The sequence below is a fragment of the Dendronephthya gigantea genome, unplaced genomic scaffold, assembly GCF_004324835.1.
Source record: "Dendronephthya gigantea isolate DGI-Jeju-01 unplaced genomic scaffold, DenGig_1.0 000094F, whole genome shotgun sequence".
Classification (NCBI taxonomy): Eukaryota; Metazoa; Cnidaria; class Anthozoa; order Malacalcyonacea; family Nephtheidae; genus Dendronephthya; species Dendronephthya gigantea.
Window position 1 is genome coordinate 542,353 of NW_021163104.1, and position 27,444 is coordinate 569,796.

At 35.8% G+C, this 27,444-nt stretch overlaps 3 protein-coding genes across 3 annotated transcripts; 1 reads left to right on the forward strand and 2 right to left on the reverse strand.

Annotated features, from left to right (window-relative positions):
- Positions 1–7,681: 7,681 nt before the first annotated feature.
- Positions 7,682–8,660, reverse strand: LOC114533766 (ficolin-2-like). The gene is made up of 2 exons (XM_028555359.1): positions 8,366–8,660; positions 7,682–7,959 (listed from the first exon to the last, which is right to left on the reverse strand). The coding sequence occupies exons 1-2, from the start codon at positions 8,643–8,645 to the stop codon at positions 7,685–7,687; spliced, it is 555 nt and encodes a 184-aa protein (XP_028411160.1). The 5' UTR covers positions 8,646–8,660; the 3' UTR covers positions 7,682–7,684.
- Positions 8,661–24,378: 15,718 nt separating this feature from the next.
- Positions 24,379–25,172, forward strand: LOC114533734. Its single transcript, XM_028555329.1, has 2 exons — positions 24,379–24,555; positions 24,668–25,172. Exons 1-2 carry the CDS (start codon positions 24,542–24,544, stop codon positions 25,170–25,172), a joined length of 519 nt encoding a protein of 172 aa, XP_028411130.1. The 5' UTR covers positions 24,379–24,541.
- A 153-nt stretch (positions 25,173–25,325) lies between these two features.
- On the reverse strand, positions 25,326–26,923 carry LOC114533765. Its single transcript, XM_028555358.1, has 2 exons — positions 26,137–26,923; positions 25,326–26,023 (listed from the first exon to the last, which is right to left on the reverse strand). Exons 1-2 carry the CDS (start codon positions 26,798–26,800, stop codon positions 25,605–25,607), a joined length of 1,083 nt encoding a protein of 360 aa, XP_028411159.1. The 5' UTR covers positions 26,801–26,923; the 3' UTR covers positions 25,326–25,604.
- Positions 26,924–27,444: the final 521 nt, after the last annotated feature.

Consider the following 27,444-nt stretch of genomic DNA (forward strand, 5'->3'; position numbering starts at 1 on the left):
CACTATTTTCTACTCCGACTTTTATATATTGTCACAGTGCCTGCTGCATGTTAAATATTGCTTTCCGCTTTAATATAACTGGCAACTTTTCCCCGGACTGTTTATCCGATAACGTAAACGTTAAGTCTGCATACTTGAACATATAATTATAACTACGTCGCTCTGTGGCAATACAGGTAATGTTGGGTAAGAAGAATTTACATCAGCGCCGATAAGTCCAATAAGGGCCGATGTTTAAAACAAGTCATTTTCAAAATAAACTCCAAACAGCATTTTTCGATAGGGCAAAAACAAATATTCCAGATCAGATGCAATCTTTTGGTCGAGATTTAAACAAATATCCACGCAGTCCGATAAAGTGTAGTAAAAATATGTTCTTTTATTACGATATTTTATCATACTATTTTAAAATGATAGAAATCAAGCTAAAGATGTGTGTTAATGTTATTATTTAACAAAAGTACGTCGTTACACACATATTGTGGGATTTGATGAAATTAATACTCGTTTTATTTGATGCATGATCATCACCAAAATTTAAATTTTGAAATTTTATGTTCCACTGATTTGCATTTTTTTCATATAATTATACATGATTGCATTCGAGTTTCACAATTTACTTTAGTTTTAGTGGCGTTAAGTCGAGGTTTAGGGGGTTTGTTCTTCGTAGAAACTGCAGTTAAAAGTGTTATGAGCAGAAATTTCATACAACGTCGCGCCGAGGAATAAACTCATAAATATCGGACATAATTAATATAATTACATACACACATCATGCAGACACAGTGCGCATAAAAATTTACACTCATCTTTTGACAGGCTTGTTTTATTAATGCATATCTTGAATTTCAAGAAGGCTTTATAGTCTTCGGAGGTATTTTTTTTATATAATACATTTTCGTGGATATTGGCAGACAAACATGAACGCAAACCTTTCTTGAAGCTCTATTCTCTCAGCATCTAAACACAGTGAATCATCCGCAATTTCGTGGGATAATTTTGGTTAAAAGAAATAGTTCTCCTCGCTCGTTTATTTTTATCAAACAGAACGATATTAATTTTATTAACACATATGTTTAAAACAACACATATTTATGTTCACGAAACTCGGGAGGGAGCCAACCGTGACTGCCAACCCCTACGCAGCATGAATCGAGAAAATGCATGTGGATGAGTCCATGCATGAGAAACTGAGATTTTAGTTTCCTGGGGAGAATAAACTTAAACAATATATTAACGAAAGTGAAATAGCAGACATTTTTCGAATGTCGGTTTAGCCAAGATGGAGACTAATTGTGCGACATGATTGAGCCAAACTCGTGACTGACATTAATTTGTGTAAGCAGGTAGAGTTTGCTTAATTGATTATTGCTTTAATTTGCTTATTTTCTCTAATGCCTGGCGCCAGGCAACTTCATACACTAAATTTCTAAACGGTTTGTCTAAAACTAAGCAAAATATTCAATGCTTCATCCAGTAAAGTAACATCTATTTCGTTTGGGTCGTATATATAATGTTTAACTACGTTTATTAGCTAGTTTAACTACGTTTTAGTTGATTCAAGGAAACTTAATTACGTTCTGGATGGCGTGCATGCATCTATAACCTACAAGCTCAAAATTTTGGCTGCCTTTTACGAAACAATCTCAGTGGAAATAAATTTTAATAATAAAACGACTTACCACAACTCTGATTAAGATAGACTGGAAATTATTTCAGGACTTTATTTGAAACAGCTGGTTTCCGTAGAAACTGCATGGACGAACAGTAATAAAATACTAATTTGCATGTTAGTAACACTCATCAGCAATAAATTAAGTGCAAGCTGCATATTAAATATTAAAGTCTCTTATTTGGCAGATTATGGGCAGTCGTAGCTCCGAAAATTAAATTAAATTAAAAACGCTCCATCTGCCAATGCTTCAAACTTCGTTCTCAGGACCTGTCTTACATTGTATATGTGTTGTGATGACAATTTTTCAGGTTAAAAATCAGTCACTCGATGATTGTTTACGTGGTACGGCAGTTTCTGCGTAATAGTGTTAAAACGAGTTTGAAGTGTCTTAATCTGGCATTTTTGCGATACTAACTGGTTCGGTTTGAGTTAGTTAAAACAACGCAAAAGTAAGTAAATAAAACGAAAAAGTTACGTTGCAAGTCTTCAAGATTGCCTCCTATAAAATAAATATATACCTATATTACTTTCAGAACAGTTTTACAAGAATAATCAGTGCTTGTCGTTTTAATTTTAACTTCGACTTGAGAATTAATTTACGCGATAGCCTTTTTCACTTGACATCATTGTCCGATAACGTAAACGTGAATGTCTGCATAATTGAATATTACAAGTGTGTCTGAGGCAGCTGTGCAGAACAGGTATTATTATAATTATACCACTTGTCAAAGTTTTGTTTTCGTAGCGTTTCATTGGTCGAGAGCGAATCACGCGAGAGCGACGAAAATTTCATGTCGCCAGCGCGACCCCCTGCAGAGTGAGATAACGTGTTATCTCATGGGAAATAACCATTTTTATCCATTTGAAATTATGTATTTTATGAATAGATATTTCGTTGTTTACCTTGTAGTTTGGTTTTTCTTTGACAAGTGGTATATAAGTGAAATATCGACAGGTCTCGGGTACACTAAACATAATGTTTCCTCCCTTCGCAGTAAATAAGTGTTAAATGTTGAGAAAGAAAAATTTAAATCAGCGTTAAACAAGTCCAATGGATGTAAACTTTAAAACCATTGCTGAACGTGAGGATTGATTAAAATGAAAGAGATATTATAATTAGGTTTCATGGTCAATAGACAGTGTAAAGAGCCATTCAATTATGCACTGCGTGCAAAAACACCAAAAGTGGATTTTCGACGTTATCTTTAATAATGTCTGCGAACAAAATAAATTGTTAGTTTTTGAGATAGTTATTTTCATCATTACAACTGCGTGAAAACTGTAGAAAGCCATGCATTTAATAGGATTTATGAATTTTTAGCCTGTGACAGCAACACAACATTATGTAATGCAATGATCGTAGATATTGATAGGCAAGCATGCATGCAAACTTTTCCTGAAGCTCTAATCTCTGAGCATCTAAACACAGTGAATCATGCGCAATTTCATTGGATAATTTTGGTTACAAGAAATAGTTCTCCTCGCTCGTTTATTTTTTATCAAACAGAACGATATTAATTTTATTAAACACATCAATTATTTTGTTTAAAACAGCACATATTTATGCTCAGAAAAGGAGGGAGGCAACCCCTACTGTCAACTCCTACAAAGTCACCAACATGCAGAGTGACCGTCTCCTGCAAAAGAAGCAGGAATTGAGGCAATGCGGATAAGACCATGCAGGAGAGCCAGAGCTTTTTGCCTTGTGAGGAGAATATTCAAACCATATAATTATTATAACGATACTGCAATAGAAGATATTTTTCAAATGCCAGTTTAGCCAAGATGGAGATTAATTGTGTGACACGAATGAGGCAAACTAATTTGTGTAAGCTTTGCTTTAATTCACAGAGTTTATTTATTTTTCTCTAATGGCTCTAGGCAACTTAGGGCTCTTATTTTACACAATAAATTTCTAAACTGCTTTAAATAATCTGAAGCTAAGTAAAATATTGAATAGCCTACTTCATCTGTATAAAATAGCGCCGCATTTCGTGTGGGTCGTGATTGAACGGTAATCGCTGGTAACAATTTAAGAATTACTCTTTTCTAAGTTTAACTACGTTCTTTGATAATTGAGGGAAATTTAATTAAGTTTCTGTCATCAAAGAGCATCTATAACCTACAAACTCCTAAAATAACCGAAAGTTTGGCCGCATTTCATGAAACAAAGTCATTAGAAATGAATTTTAATGTTTAAAATGACTTACCACAACTCTCATTAAGATATATTGGAAATTATTTCAGGACTAGCTTTATTTGAAACAGCAGGTTTGCGTAGAAACTGCTTCGACGAACAGTAATAAAATATTTATTATATGTCACGTAGTCTCGTGACTAAAATGGCGTGCGCTGATTAGTTCTTTGCCGGTCTGGAATCCCCCAGTATTAGACCGTTGCCGTAGTAACGGTCCAACTCTCATATTTTTGAACAAAAACAAGCTTGCACTTTTATTTTTGACACGAAAAATATGGACAGAGAATGGAAGAAGAAGAGCATTATTTGGTACATGTGAATATTGTATTTTTTCATGTTTGTGGAAGAGCATCAACGCGATTGGGACAAGTATGTACCTCTACTTCTTATGGCGTATAAGACAGCTGTGCACAAGGCAACTGGATTTACCCCTGCAGGATGTTAGGCATGAGTTTCGTGTGCCGGTTGATATCTTTTATGGGTCTACTGAAGAAGATGAACGCAAGAGTTCTACGCAGCATGTCCAAAGTCTACGAGGAAATCTGGAGTTAGTTCATGGAAGTATGCTGGCGACCAATCAAATATTTGGGGTGATGAACAGTGCGAGACTAGTCGTTTGGACGTACCGGGTGTCCCAGAAACAAGTACTCCGGCTTGATTCATAATAACTTCTAAACTAGCTAAGCTATTAAACTGAAATAATTTTCACTAGATAGAGGGAAAACTAACTTAGATTTTGATGTATTACAGTTGTATTTTACTTTAAAATTTACGGAGATATCAAATTATCAATGTTCAAAATTGGTAGCATATTTCTGGATGTGTCTAAATTATGCAAAAAAACGCCGTATCAGATATTAATCAAGCTTTTCTCAACTGAAACATGCACTATTAGCAGTAAAATTAATAATGCAATTTGCGATTATATATTATAATAATATTATAATAAATTTAATATATATTTGTATACCAATTTAATGAGATATAAGACGTTGAAAACATTGTTTTTACGTTTACGGACAATTCTATAGAGCCTAAATTCGAGGTAGCGCTCACTGAGTCCTGAAATGCAGACGTTCTACATAGGACGTAATAAACGATGTTTTGCCGTTGTAAACAGAATGTAGATCACGTCTAAACCTCTCATATGTATTTAATAATTCATTTCTTATCACTTTCTCAAAGAGAGTATTGCATATTTGTTGTCTTTCCTCAACTGAATAAGGTGTATAAAACCTGATCGGCTGGGTCATTCGAAGACACTTTTGCACGCTTCAAATGTGATAAAAAGTAAATCTCTCGGACGCTTTCTTAATAGTGTTTTCGATATAGGTATTCTATTTCAAGTCTTGTTGTAATGTTACTCCTATGAGCTTGAGAGAAGTGACTAATTCAATGGGGTTTGTTTTTATATGCAAGTCCTCAAAAGGGGTAGTGGTTTTGAAAAGAAAATAGTTATTTCTTTGCATTTTTTCACATTCAGTTCGAATTTGTTACTTTGTGACTAATCTTCTACTTCATCTACTAACAACTGGCTGAACTTGGTGAGCTCTTTTGAATAATCTCATAACTAGTAGTGTCGTTTACATATTTGACACTTCGTTTGATGACTTAATCTTGCAGTCCGCGATCATAACCATAAATAACAAGGGACCCAGTTTGGTCCCTTAAGGAACATCTACTGCTACCAATTTCCCTTCCGAGAAACAATCGTTGGCTACATTAACCCTTTGTTATCTATTGCTCAAAAATTCGCAGATCCAGTTCACGATATGGGGATTGATTCCATAATTTGATAGTTTAGATATTAAGATATTATGGTCTCTTAAGTCAAAGGCTTTCCTGAAATCTAGGAAAAGAACTCGTACTTTAGCTTAATTGTCGACGGTGGCTTTAGTCCAGCTGTGAACAAGATTTATAAGAGCGTGAGTGGTAGAGGAATCAGGGATACAACGGTACAGGTGTTGTCTAATCCGATTGAGAATAGCGGGCTTTACATGTTCGCTGACCACATACTTCTCGGAAATTTTGCTAACGGTGGGGTGTCAATGATATAGTTCTTAGGTCTTTGTTAATGTCTTCCAAAGTTTGGTTTTTAGGTATAGCTGTAACATTTTCACTTTTCCATACCTCGGAAGGCTTTTCTCAGTAAGTGACGAGTTGATAAACATACATACTTGTTCAGCTAAAATATGTGCGAATTCCTTAAGAATCCAATTTGGTATATTATCAGGCGCACATGCTTTTGATATTTACTGTACTAAGTTGTTTTTCTACAGCATGAAGGGAGATTACAGGTTAGTGGACATTTATGGCATCAAGTCTTTTATATTGGAACAGGGGTGTATAAGTTTCTTGGGGTTCGATAAAGGCATAGTTAATTTTATTTGCTAGGTTTTGTTTTGTTGCCTTTGAAGGGAAATATCCGAAAGTGGAGGGAAGCAGTTTCGACACAATCATCCGTTGGTGATTTAGACACTCCACACCATCTCTTACACTCCGACCACCACTTTTTTGGCTCATTTTCCTTTAGGTTCTCTAAATTCTGTTTGTAATAGATTTGCATATTTTCTGCTTTCTCGATCAGCCATCCCTTTCCAATTTATGTGTCAGCGTAAAATAAATAAAGGTTTAAATGTCATTTCCTACTTTTATATGACTGTGAGCTGGAGAATACAAATATCACGGATTCTGCTCATTTCTTCCCGAAGCAATGGTAAAATAATAAATCACAAATATTTTAACAAAAATGCACAGGATGCTAATTTATACACCTTTCAACTCTCAGTTATGTGCTGGGAATGGTTTTATGACCAAAACCTCTTTTAAACCTCTTTTGACCATCACAGCCGAGCTGGTTGTTCAAAGGCAGGCTAAAATGGCTTAAGCTAGAGATAAATTTTATCCCGTGGGGTTATAATTTATTGCGTTGTTCAAAACGGATTAGCGTGCTAACCCATGGGCTAAATTTAACCCACCTCACCAAGTGTTTCAACTTGCTATATTGCCGGCTAACACTGGTTAAACTAATCTAGGTTTAGATTTTAAAGATTTTAACAGGTTTCGCTGACTAACTCTGGGACAAGGCTCCTCAGTTGTAGAAATATCAGGCACGCAAATTTAATCATGCATTTGCTCTCTTCTTCATCATTAAAGTGCCTATATCACTCGTGGGATCTTTATGCAATTGAAAAGAACGTAAAAAGTTAGTTACACATTAAAAACTTTTTTGATTTAGTGCAATAATTTCGAAGATACAAGCCTCTAAACTACCTGCGGTTCCTGAGTCCCAACCTCCTGGGTTTAAACAAGGCTATTCAATTTGAAACTGCCCATTCTTTACAGGAGCCTGGGACTCAGGAATTTCAGGTAGTTTAAAGGCTAGTATCTTCAAAATTATTGCACTAAATCAAAAACCTTTTTTAATATATTAACTAACTTTTTACATTCTTTTCAAATGCATAAAGATTCCACGAGTGATATAGGCAGTTTAAACGATAATTAACATATTTTTCAAATCCGGGTTGATGAGCTTTGCAAGACGAATGCCATTGGTAAGCTTTGCTAAAATACAATAGATACGTGACGAGAAAGGAATATTTTTTTGCATAAACCTGGACAATAACATATTTAATGACTTGAATTGTACTTTTATTTAGTCTCCAAACTGTGTAAATTCTATTGACTGCATATTAGGCTAATGGTAGGAAAAAAATCTCTATTCTAAATATTTTGAAAAACCAACAAGACACGTATTAGTGCACTACACGTTATGTAAAGTAAACCTTATGTCTTTTTATTGTTCAACATCTTTATTTCTTCTTTCCAAATTCACGTGGTCGTATCTTCATCGAAGTTGATTTCAGAGAATAATAATTGCCTTTCCAATGCTCCCAGTTGACTCCATCAGCGTGCGATTTGTAATTGCCATAATGATACAAACCATTCAAATTAGAATCATGACAATCACGATACCACCAGGCTCCTTTGAATTTCTCCGCACAATTTCTGTTGCCATTATCATTGTCAGCATCTTTGGTGGTGAAAGCCATACCATCGTGTAATTTCAACGAGTCTCCTGCTGTACCTTAATTAATGCAAAAAAATCAATTAATTATTATTATACTTAACCAGGATACCCACATCACCTATATATAGTGTTTTACAGTGGGGTTTTGCAAATAATGGTAATAGAACGAATAGGAATGCAATAATTAATGCACGTAATCGAATGTCCTGAGATTTTGTTTTGTTAAAAGTTTAGCAAATTCTCAAAATGGAGATATTTTACATTTCTCGAGTTAATACAAAAACTGCCTCGTTTCAAGTATATTTATGGATCACTCATTGATAATATTCCTATAATTTATACAATATTTAATATGCTGGATTTAATAGTGTATTAATAGTTCACTGCAAAGTTGATTGTATAGAGAGCTGGACTATCTTATAATTTTATTGAAATATGACTCAGTTTAATGTAAAATGCTTACCATGATAACCTCCAACATTCAACTTGTACTTCTCATTTTCGCCGCTGACTTTAAATGAATCATAATGAGCGTAACTGGTGTTTCCAGATGTATCTTCCATGTCGATACGAAGTTCATTTTGTGAAATATTTGTCATCCTGTGTATTTTGTCAAGACCAAGCCAATATTCTCCGCTCAAGTTACCAAAACCTTTTTTGTAATCTTGCCATCTTCGGTAGAAGTCAACACTTCCATCAAGACGACGTTGAAATACAGTCCATCCTCCACCTGATGTTGTCATATCACAAAACGCTTTGAAACTTTCCTTTCCGTCTGGATCAATTTTGTAAATTCCACTCTGATTTATTCCTTTGTGATAGATATCAGCGCAGTCTTTGACTAAATTGTTCAGAATAAGTTTAATTAAAGGAATGAAGCGCATTTGTAGGCATCAAAGTGACCAAAGGCTTAATATCCACCTCTGCTCGTTGGGAGATATGTTTTATTTTCCAGTTACTTAATCGAGGTTTTGCAGTGTTTTAAGTCTTTCTATCATCAACACATACCTCTTTCATTTTCATCGGACGTGTTTTTAAAACAACTTTCATTGTAGCCCTGCAATGAAGAATGTTAATTCCTTGTTGTTTGCAATGCAGGATCATAACAACCCAGAAAATTGAACCTTGCTTGAGCAGTCAGGTTTATGTTTAAATGTTTTACAGTGAAAATCTCAAATAAGTGACGATTACAACAGAGATATAATTTTATACCACTGAATCATACCTTTTGTGGGTTAAGAAGATAAACATAATCATAAGAGGAGTTCTTCTCCAGTAATCTCTCAGATGTATTGTAAACCACGTTGTGTAACATTTCACAATTTGAATCATTTTTTGAAGTCAATTTCTTCTTGAAGTTGATAGATCTACAACATATCTCAGTTGCACACTCCAGTACGCAATCTATCCATTCAGAAACAGCTTTAGTCTTAACAGCTGTTACATTCAGTCGGAATTCTAAAGCGTAAAATAATTTGGTGTATGCAGTCGTTCAAGCAATAAATTTTATACGGCGAATGTGAAACACATACGGCAAAGCTAATATTTCTGCTTTTCTAAATACATCAGAAATAGCTTATTGCTTTCTAACATTCGGCTGAACATCGCACGTTTTATTTAGCAGGTTTGTAATTATTTTAGCGAAATTGCCGCACACCTAAAGATAGTGGAGTTGAAACACTATGGTAGGTATGGTAAGTATGGTAAGTATGGTAGGTATGGTAGGTATAGTAGGTATGGTAGGTATGGCAGGTATGGTAGGTATGGTAGGTATGGTGGGTATGGTAAGTATGGTAGGTATGGTAGGTATGGTAGGTATGGTAGGTATGGTAGGTAGGGTAGGTATGGTAGGTATAGTAGGTATGGTTAGTATGGTAGGTATGTTAACCTACCTATAGTAACTTACCTTTGGTAACCAACCTATGGTAAGTAGGTAGGTTATTCAACTGCTAAAGAATAGGTATTAATGTTACTAGACACTAATTTGCCGGGTGTCAAAAAGATGTGGAAAATAAGGTTGCTTATTTCTTGCCTCATTTGAGAGGCCATACCGCAGTTTTGCCACTTTCTCTCTTCTTAAGACTTTTTTTAAGATATTCAGTCTTAGGTTTGGCCAAAAATAATTTGATGGGAAAGCCTTGCAAATTAGAATTTTGGAGTTAAGAGAAGGGGGTCATTTGAAAAATATCAGTTAACGATCGTTTAGGCGCTAAACTTAACACAGCAATCACTTTCATATCTTATATTCAAAAATGTTCTGTAAAAAGGACAATAATCAGAGCCGCGTGTCATGCTAATAAATTGAGTTCAGCTTAAACGGAGGGATTGTCAACAAAGTTCAATTTTGGAAATTCTCGATTTTACTGACATATATTCTCGTGCAGTGCAGAGGGTTGTGACATTGTGATATATTTTCTGATATTCCCCTCATTTGATTTTGTCCACACATCAGATACGAGGATGATGTGTGCAAAGAATTGATCTGTCCCATATTGACAAGAATGTCATGAATTAATTTTCATTGTTAATTTCTATCACTCAGAAGCTTTAACTGTATAGAGAGGTCTGTTTGTTTAAATGACGTGACTTTCCAGGATTCTGACAATATGTTGATATATATTATATTTTACTTTACCTTCAAGAGTGGAATTGTAGCAAATGTTTACACTGGTTTCACTTGATATGGCATTTAAGACTGCAAGTGATATACATGGTACATATAGGGATAAGAAATGTTTTAATTGCATGGTTCTTCAACTTTCAGTTGTTGCAATATGAAGAAATTTTCCTGTAATGAAAATAAAAAAATAAGCCTAGATTATTGAATGTAGATATGCATGGATTTGTAGTTCTGAATTTTCTTGCCTAGGAATAAAACATAAATATAGAAAATATATTCGCTTAAATTGCGTGAAGCAGTATTTAACTTGCATTGTAAATTGATTAAAATTCAACACTTATCCGCTAAAGTTGAGATTTTTGCCTCGTTGGGAGAATACACCAACATATTTAAACGACGCAGCATTATCAGTTATTATTCGAACGTCAGTTTAGCAGAGATAAATGATTAATTGTGCCACACGATTGAGGCAAACTCGCCGTAAGTATTGCTCGTATCAACCTAATATGAACGAGTTTTGTGCTTAGCTTTTTGTACGTAACAATAGTGAACAGTGTTTATGATTCGTTCTTTTAGATCAACCAATAGCAAAGCTATATAGGTACGCACCGACCCCAAATACGTGACTGACATTTATTTGCGTAGGCTGGTAGCACAGAGCATACAGAGGTTTGACCTTGCATTAATTATGCGTTCCTAGCGGCCATGTTGTTAGCCAGTGCGCTAAAGAGAGGCCCTATCCCCCCGAACATTATAAATAGCAATCGCTATATAAATAAACAGATCGCTCCCACTTCTATACTCTTCTATACTCTTCTAAAGGATAAGAACTAACAAAATCTGGTATTGAGAAAAAATTGAGCAACATTTTTGTCAAAAATACGATTTCTCCAGATAGTTCTGCCTCGGCTGTTTATATTCCATACATGCATGTGTTCAAGCCGCCGCCATATGCATGATTTCCCGGGGAGAGAAGGCCTCTCTTAATCGCACTGGCTAAGCCAGGGGAACGCAAAATTAACGGCAGTCAAACCTCTTTATGCTCTGTGCTGGTAGTGTGCTTTAATAATTTATTCAGAGTTTGTTTATTTTTCTCACGGCGGTTGCCTAGGCAACTGGAGTAAATATTGCTCGCATGCGAACGACTTTATTAGATAAAAGTACATTTAGGTTTTACACTCTTAACTTCTAAACGGTGAATAATCTTAAGCTATAAGAAATGTATTGAATGCGTCATCTAAAATATGCTCGGTTTCGTAACTTCGCGGCAAACGCTGATAACAATCTTAAGCCGGTTTTCCACTAGCGATATTTTTCGTGCGAAGTGACTTTATTCGTTTGTTTTTGAGCAATTTGTTCAAGATAGTTGCAGTTGAGAGCTCTGAGACAAAAGTAAAATGTCGCTTCGCGCGAAAAATATCGCTAGTGGAAAACCGGCTTTAAACGGCCGACCAATTTCATTTCAATGATGCACTCTGAAAAATTTACTTTTCCCAAAAAATTGCGGGCCATTTCCCTTGAATTGCATGTCGAGAAAGCTGATACATATATGTGTTGATATATTTACTGAATAGCATGCCAGCCCGTTTTGACGTTTAATTACGTTCTTTGTTAACTTAGGGAAATTTAATGAAGTTCTTGTTATCACTAGGGCATCTATAACCTACAACTCACGAAACTTTCGTCAATGGAAATATATTTTAATGTTTAAAATGACTTACCACAACTGTGATCAACATAGATTGGAAATTATTTCAGGACTTTATTTGAAACAGCTTGTTTCCGTAAAAACCGGATGAACAGTAGCTAATATACATGTTAACAACAGCAAATTAATTATTTAAGAGCAAGCTGCATATTGAATATTGACGACCTTTATCATAGGCAGCCCGGTCAATGCGGGTGTATGCTATCTTATGTATATAATTATCCTAAGGCTGGCAACTCTCTTGCAAAAAATATAATGCATACATTAAAACCATCGCTTGAAACACAAAAATTACACCAGTGTCTTGAAAAAAAACTAGATACAAAATAACTTGTCTGAATTTACTAAATTTGTCTGTCATTTTTTGACTTGAAAACAATTTAAAAATGCTTAAATTTTGCAAATAAAAAATGTATTTTTATTTGTTTGTCATTTTTAGGCCTAAAGGACTTTGAGGTATTGAAATAAGTCTTTAAGACACCAAACAAGCACATGTTATTGTTGTGGTGATTAAACGACTGCCAGGATCTGCTCATTTCAATACCTCAAAATCATCTCACGCTTCGTTGAATCTCGAGTAACCGGGCTCATATTATAAACAGCCCCTAAATTGTCGGGCTGGCTACGCCATGCACTGTCGTTTCTTTCAGCACAAAGAGTCGTTCGCCTGTGCATTTCAGGAAACACTTTCTGGATCATGTCTGGCTGCTACCGTAATATGCTGGAGTCGTTGAGTTACATGCAAATTTCTACAGTTTTGTTTTCTCTTGCACGATTAGAAATAACTCCCAAAGGGAGCAAGATTTATGTTTTATATTATTTAATGATTCAATTTAGGCAGCTTTTATCAAATAACGGCAGTTATCCGGCAAATTTGAATATGAAAGGCATCAATGTTTTTTACTCAGTGACACCGTGTAATGTTGCATGTAGAGGCGGGTTTCAGTTGACTTATCATGACCGAAGGCGATCAGATGATCAGAGACATTGTTTAGCAGCCAAAGACAGTTCTTTGTAAGAGAATTCAAGCAACTAAAACTATATTTATGAGAATATAAAAACATGCTGTCGAGAAATTTTGCAATCACTGTTGTTTTTGGTAATATACTCGTGCTCGACGAATTGAGAAATGTACTGTGCGATAAGGTAAATAATTATCCAATGTACTTTAGTGTTAATTAAACTATATTCCGATAATACTATAAGTTCATAGAGACTATCGTGCGATGATACAACTATGTCGGCTGTCTACATTTCACTGCATGGCCATGCATGGGGCTTCGATGCTGCCGTTTGTACCATTGAATATTTGCGTTGTCCCGTACGTTGCCGGTCAAAATTAATTGTCATATTTTCCAATTTGAAACCTGTTCATATTCTCGTTTGCTGTATTGTTTCATACTGTTATCCAGAATTTTCATGTATTTCATCTAAGAAACCAATACCTTAAGCAAGTTTATAAGAGTTGAAATCCTTGACAGCATTGTATATATTGTCAGCTAGTGTAATATACAGGGTGAGTAAAAAAACTGACACGTTTGAAATTCAAATTAGCGCGAACTTATGGCTGGAATATGACAATTCCCACTGTGTACAATTAACAAAAACGATTTGATAAAACTGTTCTTTTTTATTTACGCAGCTTAGAATGCATTTTAACTCCCAAAGGGAACAAACTTTTAGGTTAAATAATATGACATGCTTCGTATACCCATGCATGAGATATTTTAGGGAACTTTGCGGCTAATTTGAATTTCAGTTCTTTTTTACTCACCCTGTATAATTATTATCAATAATTGACAGTGTTTAATGGTTATTGCTATGGACTGTGCATACTTCGCATTTTTGGTCGCGTTGAGTGCAATTCAAACAATAGATAATAAGATGATAAACTTCTTTAAGCGTTATCCTTTCATGTTTCTCATAATTACACGGAAACTCAGGGGCCGGTTGTATAAAAGCCGGATAGCGCTATCCACCGGAGAGTGATTTTTTCTACCCTTCTAAAAATGCTTGAATAGCAATAAAATTTCAGCTTTATAACCAACAATTGTTAAAGAGGATCCTCAAATTAGTGATTTAAGTAAGTTTTAATCAAAGTTATACCCGACAACGGGCGATTTTAGTTAAAGCAATTGAAAAAATCACTATCCGGTGGATAGCGCTATCCTGCTTTCATACAACCGGCCCCAGGATCGCTTGTGAATGCTTTCATTTACGGAGTGAGACCTATTAAAATTAATACAGAAAAGCTTATACGGAAAACTCTTTCTACAATTCTTCGCTGTGATCGTTGCTGACGTTGTGTTAATAAAATTGCATCACTTAATGATGTCGTGTAAAATTGGTATGGATAAGGGGGGAAATAGGAAATAAAAAAACTAATCTGTATTGCAGTCCCATGTGCATGCTCAACACAAAGGCTTTTTCCACTCCATTCGATTTGCCCGCGCGGTCGAAGTGGCCCTAGCATTTCTGCTCAGGCAGCCGTGATGTGCCTAAAAAATTAGGCGGAGGGTTTGCCAGACGTAATTACTGCAATATAAGGATGAGAACCAATCGAACATGATCCTACATGTAAAAAGTTTGAGTTTGGAGTGCCTGGATTTCCATAAATTTGGTTTTATTACGATTCAATACCATTCGCGTTGAAAAAAGCGCATGTTTTTTCGGTAATCATGACTAGAACTTTTATTCATAAGCTAATTTTCTAGCTGTCTTGCAAAACTCGTTCTATTTGCCGTCACTTGTTTCCAAAGGCGAAGATGTACAACGTCTCATGCAATAATGGCTCTGAAAAAGACTACATTATGTTTTATGCATGTTTCTTTATTACGATGTCAAAACATAAAATTAATCGCGTTGTAACTAACACGCAATGCATTTTAAATATAAGCGGAAATTGCAAAGCACGTCTAATCGTACGTCTATATTCAGACGGTCTTCGCAAAACCATTTAATTTTCGCTGATGAATTTGAATCATGTTTAATCACCGAATATACGGACGAACTATACCACAAACTATCACAATTGTCCTCTTTGAGGTTTTTCACTGGGTTTGCCCGACGGATCAAACTATAATTCCATCTTAGAGTGAATTTATATAATATATGCACGATATGCACGTCGTTAAATTAATCATTCAAGATAATGACTTTTACTCTTTTTTGCTCTGTTTAATAAAACTGCCTCGTCTTTATAACCTATTGATTTATCAGCACACAGGTGTGTATTCAAAACCGACGCAAACGTATCGCAATTGCAGAATAGTTCGTTATCAACTGGTATACAACGTCTCAAAATGACTAATGGAACAACTTTCGCCCCAGTTCCCAGCAGTGTTCTTATCTTTTCAGTTGCTTTTAAATTTATTGCGATGATTATTGGAGTATTGGGAAATGTCACAGTTATAATATACACAGTTTTGTTGTGTAAAGAAAAGACAGCGACATCTTACTTGATAGCAAACTTGGCATTAGCGGATCTTCTCGTGTGTTTAACATTTTATCCACTATGGATCATCGAGTTTATTCAGACTATATTAAACATTGAAAGTGATCAGGACTTGTTTTGTAAGTTAAGTCGTTCTATAATTTGGTCGTTGATGTTTGCTTCAGTTGCTACAATTCTGTTAATAACTCTCGATTTTAATTTATTCATCCAAAAACCCCTGAAATATCCTATGATTGTGACACAGCGACGAGTTTTTTTAGCGATCTCAGGAATCTGGCTGGTTGCTTGTTGTCTTTACGCTATTTGTCATCTTCACCTTGGGAGGTACGACCATAGAATCAGAAGCATTTGTTACATATCTGATGACATTTATTTTTCTACGGCAGTTCCATTTCTCTATATTTACCTGGCTTTAATATTCTTTCTTAACTTCCAAATTTTACGTGTGTCTCGGAAACAACGCAAACGAATCTTCGATGAATCAATGGTCGCAGGCTGCAGCAACGACGATGAACAGCCAAGCAGGACAAGGGTTATAATTCGTCTATTTCAGGCGTTTACAGAAATGAAAACATTCCTTATTGTTATTACAGTGTTGGCGATCTGTTGTTTTTTACCCACAGTTATTGGGTCCGTGGTATACAATTATTGCAATGATTCATGCCGACAGATTTGGTTCGTGGTTCTTAACTTCGAGTTTTATGGAATAAACTCAATTGTGAATGCTTTCATTTATGGAATAAAACATATGAAGTACAGAAAAGCTTATGGAAAAATTCTCTTTACAATTCTCTGCCGTGGTCGTTGTTCCCACTGCTAATAATACAAGCTCTTCATAATTGTGAAAATTCTATAAGAATTGCAGAACCAATTAGTGTCGTCCATTGTCATTGATTTGTCATTTCCGTGTTTAAGTGTATAGATTTAAAGAAAAGATTTTGACTATTCTTATTTCTTTAGAAATCCCAGCACTTTAAGACTTTCTGATCTGAAATATATTTTTGTAGGAGATTCTTTAAGTTTAATGGGGCTTGTAAAAGGAGATAAATTTTATTACGAGGCTTACGTCCGTATTCCTAAACGTCACTCTCACTTGCTATAGCCGCCTAGGAAGCGTAGTTTCTCCTACACAAAGTTCCAAAGCTAACAATCATAATTGAAGTTTAGTGGAAAACATATTTCTAGAGTGGAGAGAGTGTTAACTTTGAGTTCGTTGGATTCAATTGGGAAACAAGCGATGTTAAATAGATTAAAATTGGGGTCTGAACAATTTCATTCGTAATGTTAACAGATGATCCGATAAACATATGTTTTGTGTTTTCTTGGATAAATTTGGAGCTTATTTTGTAACATCCATTTACGGACATTTTGAAGATCGTGATCTATATTGTTAACAAGCTCATAAAAATCATTACCAGATTCACAGTCAGCGGAGTCAAGTCGTAGCGAAGTCACCAAAATTGATTGGGCGCAGTGGGACAGACTGAATGTGAAGCTGGACGTTCTGTGTAGGAAATGGGAGCCCACAGACGGTGAAGAAGTAAGATTGCAACTAATTGTACTATTGTAACTAAGTGTCTGCGCGAAGAGATTCTAACGCAACTGCATAATTATCCTGTGGCGTGACACTTCGGGGTGGCGAACACACTGGAATACCGTAATTACTCGAATAAACGCCTCCCTCGAATAAACGCCGCCCTCGAATTAACGCCGCAGATACAAGCAAAAATATCATTAAACGCCGCCCTCAAATAAACGCCGCAACCTTTTCGTCATTGCGGCGTTTATTCGAAGTATTTATTTATAACCACGGTTCAATTTTCATATATAATGATATAAATAGAAAAGACACATAACTTTTATACGTAGTTTTTTTGGGGACTGATTGTATTGGTTGAATTGGCGTTTAAATTACACAATAAATTCAGAGTTGTTACGAGTTTGCAATAAACGCCTCCCTTGAATAAACGCCGCCCTCGAATAAACGCCGCATCTTATTTGCTAAAAATTTAATAAACGCCGCGGCGTTTATTCGAATAATTACGGTAGGTAAAAAAAAATTCTATTGGCCGTATTGTCAATCGGATGTGAAAATGTGGTGTGCGCGTTGTGCTCTTTGTGCATCAAAAAAAGGACGAAGTCGGCGACAAAAAGCACGTCTGGGGAGATATCTAGTCGGTAACCATATAGGAAGGATTTCAATTGATGTGACAAGCCATTCGTTCTCTTTGATAAGGGGGTCGATACCTGTTAGTCGCTATGGGTTATTTCAGGAAGTGGCCTGAGGCTTATGCCATTCGCAGAATCTCTGGTCAACGAGTTTGTTTGCAGATTTGGTGTTCAACTCGAGTTCACTCTGATCAAGGAGGGCAACACGACGACGACGGGGTTGGAATACTACTCTTGATTATTGTTATGTAAATCGCTGTTTTATATTATCAACTGTACTAATTTAATGAGAGATATAAGACGTTGAAAACATTGTTTTTACGTTTACGGACAATTCTATAGAGCCTAAATTCGAGGTATCGCTCACTGGGTCCTGAAATGCAGACGTTCTACATAAGACGAAATAAACGACGTTTTGCCGCTGTAAACAGAACGTAGATCACGTCTAAACCTCCCAATATTCTTCTATTGTTCTTATTATAAATATGAGATCCCAACATATAACATTTAAGAAAGCCATCAAAACAATTTAAAGTTTAAAAGTAAATATATTTTTAACGTTTCGCGTTTAACCTAAGACATCTTCAGACAAGTGATATAAAATTACATGAGATTTTTACCAGAGTATCGGAACACTTGGGAATTTCCCCTATAACTGGAAAACCGTCATCTAGTCCAGTTTTGTCCAGCATCTTCTCCCACACAACCACTGCAGGGCACTCTGCCGACTTTGATGATTTTAAAATTCTTTCTTCATGTTCTGACAAACATGAACTCATGCATGATTCATGAAAGCCTCCTCATCTCTAAACTCAAACCCTCACTTAACATCCAGGGCAGTTCAATCCCACTTAATCTTCTGTAACTTGTTTTCATAGTTTTTGTATTGTGTTTATGTCCCTTCGTCTGTGCGGTTTTGTCATGTATTATCATTCTTATACCTTCCTATATCCGTCATTAATTTACACATTTAAATAGATTATATATATTCAAATCTCATGTAATTTTATATCACTTGTCTGAAGATGTCTTAGGTTAAAGGCGAAACGTTACCAATATATTTACTTTTAAACTTTAAATTGTTTTGATGGCTTTCTTAAATGTTATATGTTGGGCTCTCATACTTTAGTTTTAGTGGCGTGAAGTCGAGGTTTAGGGGGTTTGTTCTTCGTAGAAACTGCAGTTAAAAGTTTTATGAGCAAAAATTTCATACAACATCGCGCCGAGGCATAAACTCATGCAGATACAGTGGATATAAAAATTTACACTAATCTTTTGAGAGACTTGTTTTATTAATGCATATTTTGAATTTCAATATGGTTTTACATTCTTCGAAAGTTGTTTGTTTTTATGTAATGCATTTTCGTAGATTTTAAGGACAAACATGCATGCAAACGTTTCCTGAAGCTCTATTCTCTGAGCATCTAAACATAGTGAATCATGCGCAAATCGTCGGATAATTTGGTTACAAGTCCTGGTAGCATAACTAGAAATACATGCATGCAGCAACCCCTCGCTATTTCAAACGAAGCAAAATATTTCCTGAGCTAGCCAGACCTAACCTTCATTATTATGAAATGTCCTAAATGTAAAGCCGATAGCTGATGTTTCAAATATTTAGGAAACAAACACAGTCGTAAAGCTGAAGTGAAATCACCCGTTTTCCTGCTGCTTTCCGTTGCATAAAGTTATAGACTTTCACAGTTTAAGTGAGAGTTAATACTTCACTATAGCTAAACCTTCAAAACATCAAAACAGCCCAAATAATATAAATAACCAAGCAGTGAACGTCGAATGTTGTTTTTCGATTATTAAATTCATGCAGTGATTGCAGTCGACTATATATAAACATTTAAAGTGATATTTGTTATATTAAAACTCCGAATTACACTTTTAAGGTCTCTTTTGGAAGTTAAAAGGATGATGTAAAGCCTTAAATAGTCGGTCACGTCTTCGCAAAACCGAGCAAAACGACATACTGTACCAAGGTCATAAAATGTATTCGTACAGCAAACACGAAATAAACCTCGAAATAAACAAAATAGACTCCTACCATTTCAAGGATTATAATCGAGTTGTCCCTTTTCACCGCTAATTCCTCCAGTTCTGATAATATTTTAAACTCTTTCCAGTGTTTTATCTGTTATTTGATTCCACATTTCATATTTTGTTTTCGAAAATCTTTTTAAAAAATAGTTTGCAAAATGACAGTTAAATTGCTGACGTTTTTCACTGAAATACAAACGTTTCGTCTTAGCCAATCAGGAAGTTGCTGATTACCAGTCTACACTCGTTCGCATTTCGCGCACAAGTACCATGACCATTGAACACTGAGCTATATAATAATTCCTGGAGGACCGGCTCCTAATGTTTTTTTCTCAAAAAGTGAAGCAAAAAACATGGCGGACTTCGCCCTTCTGCGCAACCGCAGAAGCTCTGCTGACGCCACTTGGTTCCTTTTGGCCATGGTAGTTACCACTGACCAGGCTCAATTATGAGCCCGCTACAGCAGTATTCTCCCCCCTGGTTTTTGTAAATAACAATTCTCCCCCCTGGCTTTTATATTTTTTTTGCAGTGAATCTTTTTTGTTTTGAAATGTTTTTTGGTTGTTTTTTTGATATTTTTCGCACTGACATACAATAAAGTTTTATTTTAAGATGAATACAAGTCATACACGCTGTTTTTTCTAGTGCGGGAACAAATATATATTAAAATATCGAAAAATGTGGACAAACTAAAGATTTTAATACTGACACGAACTGACAGGTTTATTATTTTATTTTCGTAATAATATTTTTGTTATTTATACATTTCAATATGAAAGTTTACAAATGTTTGAATGTTTTGGCACTATCCTCGCATATTTTGAAGACAACTAGGAATTTATGGGCAACAATTTGACTTTTCTAAACCCTGAACTGATGAATTGCGCAGGAAGTATGTAATCAGTATTCAGTATGTGATGCTGTCTTCAAGACTTTATATCTAGCCACAATCCAAAGAAACAGAGGCCATCGCTCAGGCAAAATGCTGGGCAGCTGACGAATACTAAGTGCAGGAATACAGTTTCAACCAAGAATCATATTTGCATAATATACTTTTCATTCAAGTCATCAACTTGTACCTTAATAAACCTGTTTTCAGCATTCTCAAATTGCATCCCTGGACCCCTGGTCATATTAAAGAATAACATTTATTCCTCCATAGGCTGCACTGATTAGCCTAATGAATATAACCCCTTTGGAGGTTGATACCATAAACAGAAAATTACAAAAGTTGCTGCAGATTGAAGACACTGCTCAGTCAATGCATGTTTATATTTATTTCATTAATTAATAAATATCACAAATGGTATAAAAACACCAGCCAACAACAAAATCAGATAACATGGAAATGAAGAATAACAATGCACAGTCATAAAATGCATGAACTTCATCCTGAAAAATAAAAATGGAGATATGATCAAGATTTATTCCCAAGGTGCAAGAAGCTAAAAAATAAATTAAAAGCTGTGATAATTGATCATTTCACTTTGGATTTGACAAGGTAAACAAGATAATATATTAACTAGGCTTTAACAGGGCTCACTATCAGAGGTTGGAATTTTACACTGTTTACAGCATCTTATTATTTTGTATTAGCACCATCAGGTCATGTTAATTGATGCTGGGTGGGATCAATAGAAGAGTGACTATAGTAGACTCACTGGGGAATGGTTTACCTATTAGCATTGATGTTTGCTATCATGAAAACAACATAGACCAAACTCAAAAGATTGACACTGCCAGGAATATAATTTTTTCCCCACACAAGTTAAGAAAAAATGATAAAATTTGGGTATATAACATTGCATTGACTGTTTGTACCACACGTTTTGATGGATTTATTGTCTCAGAGGCTTTGGTAATCAGTTTATACTATAGTCCAACTCGAAAGGCCAAAAACGAAATTGTTTATAGTAAAAAAAGTTGAAAAACGGCTTACCTGAATGTTATAAAATAAGAGCAAAATGAGAAAATTCACTCTACCGATAAGTGAATAAAGCCATTCACAACGTCAGACGCAGAGCACGAAGCTACGTGTCCTTTCCATTTGTTGAACAGGGAAAAAGAGAAATACTTTTATCCATTTTATATGAAAAACAAAAAATATATACGGAAAGCTGAAAATATTTTCATAAAATCCAGGAGGGAGACGGACTCAATTTCTCACTTTGTATCGCGGTATGTCAGTGGTAACTACCATGAGCAAAAGGAACCAAGTGGCGTCAGCAAACGCCGAAATCCGCCATGTTTTTTGCTTCACTTTCTGGTCAAGAACCGGTCCTCCAGGAATTATTATATAGCTCAGTGCCATTGAACGTCCATGACATTTGGGCAACTTTGGATTCCGCTATGTTCTCCCGGGTCCCGGGTGTGGAATTAGTACCCTCGCACGGTGCTCCCACTGAGCTATATAATAATTCCTGGAGGACCGGCTCGCCACCAAAAAGTGTCCGCAAAAACATGGCGGATTTTGAGCTTTGCTGACGCCACGACGCCACATGGTTCCTTTTGCTCATGGTAGTTACCACTGACATACCGCGATACAAGGTGAAAAACTGTGTCCATCTCCCTCCTGGTTTTTATGAAAATATTTTCGGCTTTCCGTGTATATTTTTTGTATTTCATATAAATCCTCTTTTTTCCTGTTCAACAAATGGAAAGGAGACGTAGCTTTGTGCTCTATATGTCTGACGTTTTGAATGGCCTAATTCACTTATCGGGGGAATGATTTTTGTCATTCGGCTGTTATTTTATGGCATCCAGGTAAGCCGTTTTTATAACAATTTCAGTTTTTTCCTTTGGACTCGAATATAAACTGATTACCAAAGGTTCTGAGCCATATAAATCCATCAAAACTTTTAGTACAAACAGCAAATATACTATTTTAGACCTTTTTGTACATGTGCAATGTTATATACTCAAACTTTATCATATTCTTGTCTTGTGTGGGGAAGGAATTAAATTCCCGGCAATGTCAATCTTTGAGTTTGGTCTATTTTGTTTTCATGATAGCAAACAATAATGTAAATAGGTAAACCTTCCCCCCAGTGAGTCTATTAGATTTAAGCAATAATTACATGATCTGACTGACAAAAGTGTGGAGTGGGTGCTGATACAAAGTAATAAGATTTTTGCTGCAAACAGTGTAAATTTCAACCTCTGATGATGGTGACTGTTAAAACCTAGTTAATATATTATCTTGTTTGCCTTGTCAAATTCAAATCAATTATCATGGCTTATAATTAATTGATTTTTTAACTTCTTGCACCTTGTGAATAAATCTTGATCAGATCTCCATTTATATTTTTCAGGATGAAGATGCTATGAAATAAAGCAAGCTAGAGATGGCTTATTAATTAATGAAATAAAGCAAGCTAGAGATGGCTTATTAATTAATTGTCATGCAATTTGTTGGAACATTGAACTGAAATGTATTAAGCATATTATACACATTTTTATGAATCTGCATTGTTATCCTTAATTACCATGTTATCTGATTTTGTTTTTGGCTGTTATTTTTAAACCATTGTTAATTTATAAAAGAAATAATATAAACATGCATTGTGTGAGCAGTGTATCTTCAATCTGCAGCCACTTTTATAATTTTCTGTTTATGGTATCAAACTTCAAGAGGGCTAAATTCAATGGGCTAATCAGGAGTAATTAAGTCTATGGAGGGATGAATATTATTCATTAATAAGACCAGGGGTCCAGGGGTGCAATTAGATAATATTGAAAATTTTATAGCCCATTGAGGTACAATTAAGCTGATGACCTTACTGAAAAGTGTATTATGCAATGTTTCTTTGGATTATACCTAGATATATTGTTCTGAAGACATTCAAGACTATTCAAGAAAACATTATTAATTGCATACTTTCAGTAATTCTGCTGTCCATGCAGGGTTCAAAAAAGTCTAATTGATGTCCATAAATATCCAATTGTCCCCGAAATGTCCGACAATAGTGCCAAAAAGTTCAAGCATTTGTTATAGGAATGTAGAAATAATGAAAATATTAAAAAAAACACCTGTCAGTTCGTGTCAGAATTAAAATCTTCAATTTTGTCCACAATTTTTTGACGTTTTAATATATATTTGTTCTTGCGTTGGCAATAACAGCGTCTACGACTTGTATTCATCTTAAAAAAACGCTTTATATTTTAAAAAAATGCAATTAATGATGTTTCATGACTTTATATTTCAAAAAAACAAAACAAGTTTTCACGGGAAATTTTTTTTATAAAGGCCAGGGGGGAGAACCTGTTGTTTACTAAATCCAGGGGGGAGAACACCCTTGTAGCGGGCTCATAATTGAGCCCGGTCAGTGGTAACTACCATGGCCAAAAGGAACCATGTGGCGTCAGCAGAGCTTCTGCGGTTGCGCAGAAGGGGGAAGTCCGCCATGTTTTTGCGGACAAAAAGATGGCGGAGAAGTTACCGAAAAATGACGAGCCGGTCCTCCAGGAATTATTAGCGACCTTAAGATTAGACGACGGTTAGTGGAGATGACGGTAACCGGAAATGAATTGAACTATTGAGCATGCGCAGTAAATGTTTTGAAAGAAATTGCTCCGTCCACATCACGACGACGACGCCATTTTTGCTGTTTTGCCGTTCACTAGAAAACGCCTCTTACTTTTCATGGATCCAAAGCCGTAAGTTTATTAATTTTTGTCTTTCTCGATTTGATGGAGAAATATGATTTTCCTGTGTGAGTTTTTCGTCGAATCAATGTGTAAATTTCGATTTTTCCTTGTATCTTTTAAGGAGGCAAATGGTTTGGTCGCGAGACCATGACGAGCTGTTGTGCAGGGAAATCCTGGTCGTAGATCCCTTTACAGGCACAAGGCGAAGGACAGTACAGAGGGGCACTAAATGGAATGAGATTGCACAAAATCTCAACAGCGTTCAGCACGTATCGTTCCGAGTCAACCAAAGGTCTGTGAGAGAAAGATACAACTTACTTGCAAGAGAATTTCGAAAGAAAACGAAGGACGAAGAATCGGCCAGTGGCATCGAAATTGATGACGTTAGTGAAATCGATAAGGCCCTTGAGGATATCGTAGAAGTTGAAGATGCAGCAGATCAAAATCAGCAGGATGTTACTGAGCAAAAATTGCAAAAAGAAAATAAAGATCGAGAAGATGCTGAATCGATTCGATTAATGGCCATGGAGACGTTGGGTGAAACTCAAAAACGAAAACTCGTTGATAATAAAGCCAATAAACCAGTAAAAAGGCGATCAAAGGCAGTGATGCAGTTAATTATTTGAGGGAAAAATCTGCTGTAATGAATGAGTGGAAAAAAGAAGAGTTAGATTTGCAGAAACGGAGGCTGGAAGCTGATAGCAAGAAACATGATGAACTCATGCAAATGATGATGAATCAACAACAAATCCAACAACAACAACAAAAGCAACAAAATGATCTTATTCTGACTTTGTTAACACAGCTGAGCCATAGAAAGTAAGCTATGACAAACTATTATATATATAAAGTGTTCATATTCCATTTTAGCTTGGACTATATTGAAATATAGTTTCTAAAAACTGTTAGTTTTTACATAGTATTTAAAAAAAACAGTGAACATTGTTTTGTTATTCTATGAAGTCTTGAGATAACTAAACGTTTAAGGTTATATGGTTTTAATATTGTACTGTACTTTACAGAGTGTGCAATAAATGTTTTATCTACAATGTCTTTAGTCAATAGTTCCCAAAATACTCTTGTAGAGTGGGAGGGCTTAGACCAAAATACTCTGAGGTTTGATTTCCATAGAGGCAAGTTAATGCATTGCGTAGTATTGCACAAACAATATACATTTTCCCAACACAGCTCAGGCCAATTTTTAAATTCTTTTTAAAATCCATGAATTTAAAATAGTTCACGATGTCTCCAAAAAGCCATTCAACTGCTATGCGAACTTTGCTCATAGATTTGTTGAATTCTTTCATCGGCTGAGTTAAAACAGCATTTCTGAATGGAGCCTGCAGGTGTACCCTTAATGGGTAAGCTGGGTCTCCATATAGACATAGAGGTTGGCCTTCTTCAGTAAAGCAAAATGTTTGAAGTTGGTTTAGTAGACCAGATTGTGCAAGCATAAAAGAGTCGTGCCTTCTTCCCTCTGAACAAATTAGAAATAATGCACCATCATGTATATACATAGTTAACCCAAGAATAAACCATGCTAAATTGATCTTTAAAAATAAACAAAAAAACTGCTCAAAACCTACTCACCCATAGGTCCATACAAATGACCAATCATTCCATTTGGCAGAGCAACAGATTGAAATTTAATAGCATGGACACGTTTGTGACCATTGTAGACAGCTCTTTGCAGTTTCCCTGGCCGACAAATTGCTCGGACAGTTCCATCAATAAACCCAACACAGTTATTGAGTGCAGCTCCTTTTAAAAAAATAGAACTAGCATAATCTTTTAGATTATCAGGGCTGAAAAGCATTTCATTCCAGTGAGAAACTCGGTGGCCGTGGTGATCATAAATGTAGTCTACAACTACATTTGTGATCATGCTCAGTTCAGGAACTGCCCTGCCAAACAGTGGTATCATGTCCGAGTATCTGCAAGGATAGGCAAAGCGTTTCAGAACAGCACATAATCCTTCAAGACCATCTGCCTTCGTTCCTTGAGGACATTTAAAATATTCAGGTATACCAAGAGCTTCAGCAAGCTCAGGTATATCATTTTTTCTGAATCGCAGCTCAGCTTCGCATTCAGTGTTTTCCAACTTTTCCAGACAAAATCTGCCGTATTCTTGGTAAGGAAACGCTGGATTTTTGGAAAAATTACTATCATACAACAACACAAACTCTTCGTCGTCGATAATGTTATCAAAATAGCTTTCAACTAAAAATTTTCTGGTCTTTTTGAAAGTTGTCATTTCGATTTTTGTGAATTCCCCGTCGTCTGTTTATTTTTTAATCTTAAATTTCCCGCCCTCAGACGACGACGGTAAGGCTAGATCCAGTCCGTAACAACCGTCGTCTATTATCCGTCGTCTAATCTTAAGGTCGCTATTATATAGCTCAGTGGGTGCTCCGCACCGGCTCGGGGATTAACTTCCCGTAGCTTATTTCAGGCAAAATATTTCAGTAGCAACGTCGAGCAAAATCAGCTAACCACGTCGTAGATCGTCAACTAACCTCAATACAGAAAGTCGGCAAGAAAGATCCCTCTTAAGCCAAAATCCAAAACATATTTTTTTCTAAGCCTCTAAGTTTTCGCGTCGTCGCGTGTATAAGGAACTTATAAAAGGCCTAGTGACTAGGGTGTTTTATGTATTGTGACATTATCTGACATGAAAATGCTGAACCTGTTTGTTAAGGTCTGGTTTGTGGTTTGCGTATGTACAGAGTCTCTTTAAGTTTGAGAGAGAAGGAGGTGTTAGGAATGTCCAGGATAGTGAATTAAGAGCGGGTGTATTGCAGATAGGGTTTTGTGAATGTTTGTAGACGTGTGAGTTTTTGTCAGTGGAGGTGTGTTCTTTGAACTTTGTGGCGTGATGACGGGTGGTTTCCCACATGC

Coding starts and splice junctions, on each gene's coding strand:
- LOC114533766 (XM_028555359.1), bottom strand. CDS start 8,645: ATGACAACATCAGGTGGAGGATGGACTGTATTTCAACGTCGTCTTGAT. Junction 7,960..8,365: donor GAATGTTGGAGGTTATCATG/GTAAGCATTTTA, acceptor GCATTAATTAAG/GTACAGCAGGAGACTCGTTG.
- LOC114533765 (XM_028555358.1), bottom strand. CDS start 26,800: ATGACAACTTTCAAAAAGACCAGAAAATTTTTAGTTGAAAGCTATTTT. Junction 26,024..26,136: donor TCATTTGTATGGACCTATGG/GTGAGTAGGTTT, acceptor TAATTTGTTCAG/AGGGAAGAAGGCACGACTCT.